Raw genomic sequence first — 5,507 nt, forward strand, 5'->3', positions numbered from 1 at the left:
GCTTGGCGAACCGCGTGGCGTCGTCGCGTTGGATCAGCTTCACGTGCTCGTTGAGCGCCTGGTGCGCCTCGCGCCGCAGAGAGTGGATGTAATGGAGACAGCGCAGACCCTGGAGTTCTGCAGAGAGGAGGGGGTAACCGTAGGGAGGAGAGGAGAAGGAAAGAAATAAGAAGCACGGAGAGGAGAGGAAATAGCATTATTATTGAGGAGAGGAGAGGGAGCATGGTGTTAGTGTCGCGGAGAGGAAAAGAGAGGGGACGGGAGGAGAGGGGTGGGAATAATAATAACAGTAATAACTGTTTAATATGATATCCAATCAATTCATTATAGCTGCGCGATAAAGGAACTATTGCAAAAACACAACCTAAAATATTCCCCAGATTAGCACATAATACTGTGCAGTAGAGAATCGGTGTAACGGTGATGATGGAATGTCTTTGTTTTGTTGACATGCGACATTTTACCAGAGACAAGGGACGGGTAGGCTACTTGATAGACACTCATTAATTATCAACAGTTGCCAGAGCTGTAACAGCCTACTACACTCACACAATCAGTGTTTCTCGTGTCATTACAGAGTGTTGGAAATCAAATGACAACTAGTGTATGCGCTATAGAGCAGTCACGTTGTTCTTTTGGGGAAATTACGCACACATGCGTTCCCAGCAAACGATTTGTTTTTAAACGGGACAGCTCAACACACGTATAACATACGGGTGTGTTGCCATTTCCTACAGCATAACCCACCTGCATAGCATAGCATAGAGTACAGCAAAGTGTTTTATTTGTATAGTATAGTATAGTGGATAGTGGATAGTGTATAGCCTTTATTTATGTAAACCAGCTCTTTTCCCTTCTTGTTTTTAGTAAAAAAAAAAAATATCCTAGCACCAGGGGAGCCCCCCCTCACAAATGTCGTTGTATGGTACCTGTACTATATTAATGACAATAAAGACCATTCATTCATTCATTCATTCATTCATTCACACCTGGGTTGAAGAGTACGGCTCCTTTGAGGTACGCGTACTCCTTGGTGCTGATATCCAAGCCCCAGCATTTCTTCAGGAACGCTTTGATGCACTGGATGTCCGCGAGAGAGACCCCGGCGGCTGTGCCCGCGCTGCTCTGCTCTCCACTCTGTTCACTCTGTCTCTCCGGTAATCCCGTCAGGATCCTCTGCAGCATGCTGGGCTCGGCGGTCTCCGTGGTCTCGAAGTCCACCCGGTCCTGCGCCAGGCCCAGGACGAGCAGAGGCGCCCACCCGCTCCGCACGAGCAGCAGCTGGTCGTCCTCCGGCAGCTCGCGGAAGCACGGCACGTTCTTGACGAACCTGAGCGTCTTCACCAGAACCGCCGAGGCGACTTTGCACGTCACCTGCGGGGAGCGGAGAGCGCCACGGCGGCGCGCGGAGCCACACAAGCACGGTGCCTGTTGCCTGAGCTCCACTCGCGAGGAGGAGGAAGAAGAAGCTGAAAACGACGAAGAGGAGCTGGAGGAGATCCTATGTGCACTGCGGTGCTGCAGTGTTTGTTGTTGTTGTTGTTGTTGTTGTTGTTGTTCGGTGCTCGTGAGACTATCGTTCTTCAGGATGTTGTAGAGGATGCTGTGGCCGTTGTTTTGGCTCCTGGTTCCCCGACAGTGGCAGCCCTCGAGAGTGGTCATGGCCGTGGCGTGGCGCGCGCTACATCGGATGGTGCTGGAGGGTGCCTCGCGGCTCGCGGGCTCTTTGAAGCGTCGGAGGTCAGAGAGAAATAGATGTTGTCTTGGCCTCTGCTCTGCTACACCCCGCGCGCAAAACGGCAGCACGTTTGTATTAGCTCCCGTCTGTCTTCGGGTCTTTGAGAACTTGTTTAGACTTTTTACATATTCCGCCTGCCTGCCAGACACCTCCCACTACCCCCCCCCCCGCCCCACACACACACACACACACACATTTCTCTCTCCCTCTCTCTCTCTCTCTCTCTCTCTCTCTCTCTCTCTCTCTCTCCCCCCCCCCCCTGTCTCTGTCTCTCTCTCCCTCTCCCCTGTCTCTCTCTCTCTCCCTCTCCCCTGTCTCTCTCTCTCTTCTCTCTCTCTCCCCCTCTCTCTCTCTGTCTGTCTGTCTGTCTGTCTGTCTCTCATGCTCTCTCTCTCTCTCTCTCTCATGCTCTCTCTCTCTCTCTCTCTCTCTCTCTCTCTGAGATCAGACCTCTGGTCTATTCTCAGCGTTTACCTTGACTCTCTGACGGTGCCGTTTATCAGGCAGTAGCGGGTAAAAAATAGGCCACAGACAGAGCTGAAGGCTTAATTATTTTAGGGACAATTTATATGATTTTCTATGAGAAAGGAGCAGGGAGAGCAGAGCTATGAAGGCCGGCCGCCAACCTTGACTCGGACACACTGTTATTGATTTAACCGTGAAAACGGGAGAGCATGAATTATGATGTCATGACTCAACGCTCCCCTCGCGCTCGCATCTGTCATTGGGGGGGGGGGGGGGGGGGGGGGGGCAGGGTAGCCTGGAGGAATGGGTGCAGGGGGAGAGGGGAGGAATTTGTGTTTATTTCAGCGTGTACTTAATTTATCCTCAGAAGGTATAGTATTGCAAGGGGAGGGAGACAAACAAAGAGAAAAAGGGAGAGAGGGAGAAGGAAAGGAGAACAGGATGAAGAATACAACAAAGAGTAGCAAAAGACAGTTTGAGAAAGTTTGAAAACGCACAGTTGTCACTGTAGACATGTGAGCAGTTTGAAGTATGTATGGAAGCCCTGAGTAGCAGTTCCACAAAGACCCCTCCACTCTATGATGAGCTTCCCACGGTTGTCAGAACTGCAGAGTCACTACCCATCTTCCATCTGAGACTGAAGACCCATCTCTTCAGGCTACACCTTAACTGCTCCTCCTGAGACATTACTACCCCCCAGCACTGTGTCTCCTGAGACACCTGCTTTTCCCCTATACTATGCCTCCTAAGACTTCTACTGCCCCCCTTGTACTGTTGCTCCAGTGCCTATCTCTTTTTTTTTTTTTTTTTTTTTTTTTTAAAGTATCTTTTTCTTCTATCACGACGACTGCCAATGGCCCCTGGCTCAACTGGTGAATTGATGATTCACTTGCTTAGTCAAATGTATCGATTGTAAGTTGCGTCATAAGGCGTCTGCTAAATGGCCAAAAATAAATTTAAAAAAAACAAAAAAAAGCTCGTTTTCATGCGGTAACAATCAGCTGGACCTAGAGATTCCCCTCTCCTCTACCCTCTTCTCTCTCCTCTCCCCTCTCCTCTCTCCTCTCCTCTCTCCTCTCCCCTCTCCTCTCTCCTCTCCCCTGGGATCGAAGGACACTTCCGTGGACGTGGACAGGATGAGCAACTTTCACCGCCCAATCTGAACATTGTTCAGAGAGAGAATGTCTGTGTATTGATTTATTGGAGGGAGAAAACAGAGAGATTTCTCACATGTTTATACCAAGGTTGTGGAGGGATAAACAGCATTCGCTCTGCCTGTCTCCTTCCCTCTCCGCTCAAGGCCTGGACAACATAGGTTATAAAAATCGCTCCGTCTCAAGGAGAGATTACATTATGTTTTGTTGCAAAGGCACATAGTAGAGAAGAACGGTCCTCTCTCTCTCTCTCTCTCTCTCTCTCTCTCTCTCTCTCTCTCTCTCTCTCTCTCTCTCTCTCTCATTCTGTCATATTCTTCTGTTCTTTTGTTCGTTTGTTGTAGGTTATCTCTATTGGGAGAGGACTCAAGTGTCCTCTGCTACTGAACATCCATTATACAAAGTTTTAAAGTATTCAACACTTAGCAAACTTACAACAAGTATAGGCTTCATGGCTTGCTTCATTGCTAAATATTTGAAAGGCGAGGTTTGTTGAGGTGAGGTGGTGATATCATCCGCCAGGTCCAGGCTGTTGTTTGTGATATGGAACAGGCTCTCTCTCTCTCTGGGCCCAGTGCCTGCTGGTCCAGAGCCCAGCTTATCATGGGTCAGAACAGGGTAGCCCACTCCCATACCCTGGGGCCCCTAGTCAACACTCCCACTGTGTGTGTGTGTGTGTGTGTGTGTGTGTGTGTGTGTGTGTGTGTGTGTGTGTGTGTGAGTGCGTGCGTGCGTGCGTGCGTGCGTGCGTGCTTGCGTGCGTGCGTGCGTGCGTGCATGCGAGAATATGTGTGTGTGTGTGTGTGAGAATATGTGAGTGTGTGTGTCTTCAAGAGAATGTGTGAGTGTGTGCATGCGTGTGTGTGTGTATATTATTACATTCGGGTAAGTATAGTTCATCGGGCCAACGTTTACTGAGCGGTAGTGAGTAGCCCTTCCCTCTGTCCCATACCCCATCTGCCAGAGGAGGAGGAAGGCCACCGGGTCATAGTGGCTAAATATATCCAGCGACCTTCACTGCTAATGTAAAAGGGCTTGTTACACTTTAACAGAAAAATACTGCCCTGTTATCCAAGTTGACGTCTCTCTGTATAGGATGGTTGGTGTCTGAGTGGCTGTGTCTGTGTTTGTGTCATGTACAAAAGGGTGGTTTTCACCCAAGTGGTCAGCGAAAAGGCCTTTGTTTTGTGGTTTTTGGTCTGCATGTGAAGGTGTGTTGACATTGACACTGTCCCCTTGTCTGTCCCCCTGTCTGTCCCCTAGTCTGTCCCCCTGTCTGCATATCCCCTTGTCTGTCCCCTTGTCTGTCTGTCCCCTTGTCTGTCTGTCTGCCTGTCCCCTTGTCTGTCCCCTTGTCTGTCTGTCCCCTAGTCTGTCCCCTTGTCTGTCTGTCCCCTTGTCTGTCCCCTTGTCTGTCCCCTAGTCTGTCCCCTTGTCTGTCTGTCCCCTTGTCTGTCTCCTTGTCTGTCCCCTAGTCTGTCCCCTTGTCTGGTGTTCTTCGTTTGACTGAGATCCTCTCTGGTTGGTTTGACCTGGATGAGAACATTTTAATGTGAACATGATTATGAGAAAAGAGGTAAGCAAGATGTACCTGCACAGAAACACATGTGTGCGCCACACACACACACACACGCGCACACACACACACACACACACACACACACACACACACACACATATACACGTCTCTGTGTCTGATCTGTGGTTACCAGGGGAGGCTGCAGGAGGTAGAAATCAGAGGACGGGCTCGTTGTAATACATGGAAAGGAATGGGGAATGGTACATCATACACACACATATGAAACACAGTACCATTCCTTATTCCAGTCCATGCATTACAAGGAGCCCTTCCTCTGACTCCTACCTGCACCAGCCCGGTGATTACGTATTCCAGTAATTGACTGGTGACATCCAGACAGGACCAGTCAGACAGCATTCGCCCTGCATGATGCCCTGCGTCTCCAACTCATAATTCATAACAAGGTCACTGCCAAAGATGAGAGAGAGAGAGACTGAAAGAGAAAGAGAGAGTGTTCTCCTCCACTTAGCCTGTGATCTGTTTTGTCTTCTGTATGTGAATAACGAGACGATTATGTAATGGTGAAGGTGGAGAGGTAATAGGTCCCATAGATTAGATTAGATTGAACTTA

The 5,507-nt window shown here is 49.4% G+C and overlaps 1 protein-coding gene across 1 annotated transcript in view; it reads right to left on the minus strand.

The window, feature by feature from the left end:
- LOC308161656 (nuclear receptor subfamily 0 group B member 1-like) overlaps positions 1 to 1,773 on the minus strand; it is a 2,537-nt gene extending 764 nt beyond the window's left edge. Inside the window, exons 1-2 of the mRNA XM_080535699.1 lie at positions 990 to 1,773; positions 1 to 117 (exon numbers count right to left, since the gene is read on the minus strand). The exon at positions 1 to 117 is cut by the window's left edge and continues 764 nt beyond it. Coding sequence (XP_080391825.1) covers positions 1 to 117; positions 990 to 1,662 — 790 coding nt within the window. The 5' untranslated portion in view covers positions 1,663 to 1,773. The remainder of the gene's footprint in view (positions 118 to 989) is intronic.
- Positions 1,774 to 5,507: the final 3,734 nt, after the last annotated feature.

The sequence above is a fragment of the Nansenia antarctica genome (assembly GCF_963989245.1).
Source record: "Nansenia antarctica genome assembly, chromosome: 7".
Lineage (NCBI taxonomy): Eukaryota > Metazoa > Chordata > Actinopteri > Argentiniformes > Microstomatidae > Nansenia > Nansenia antarctica.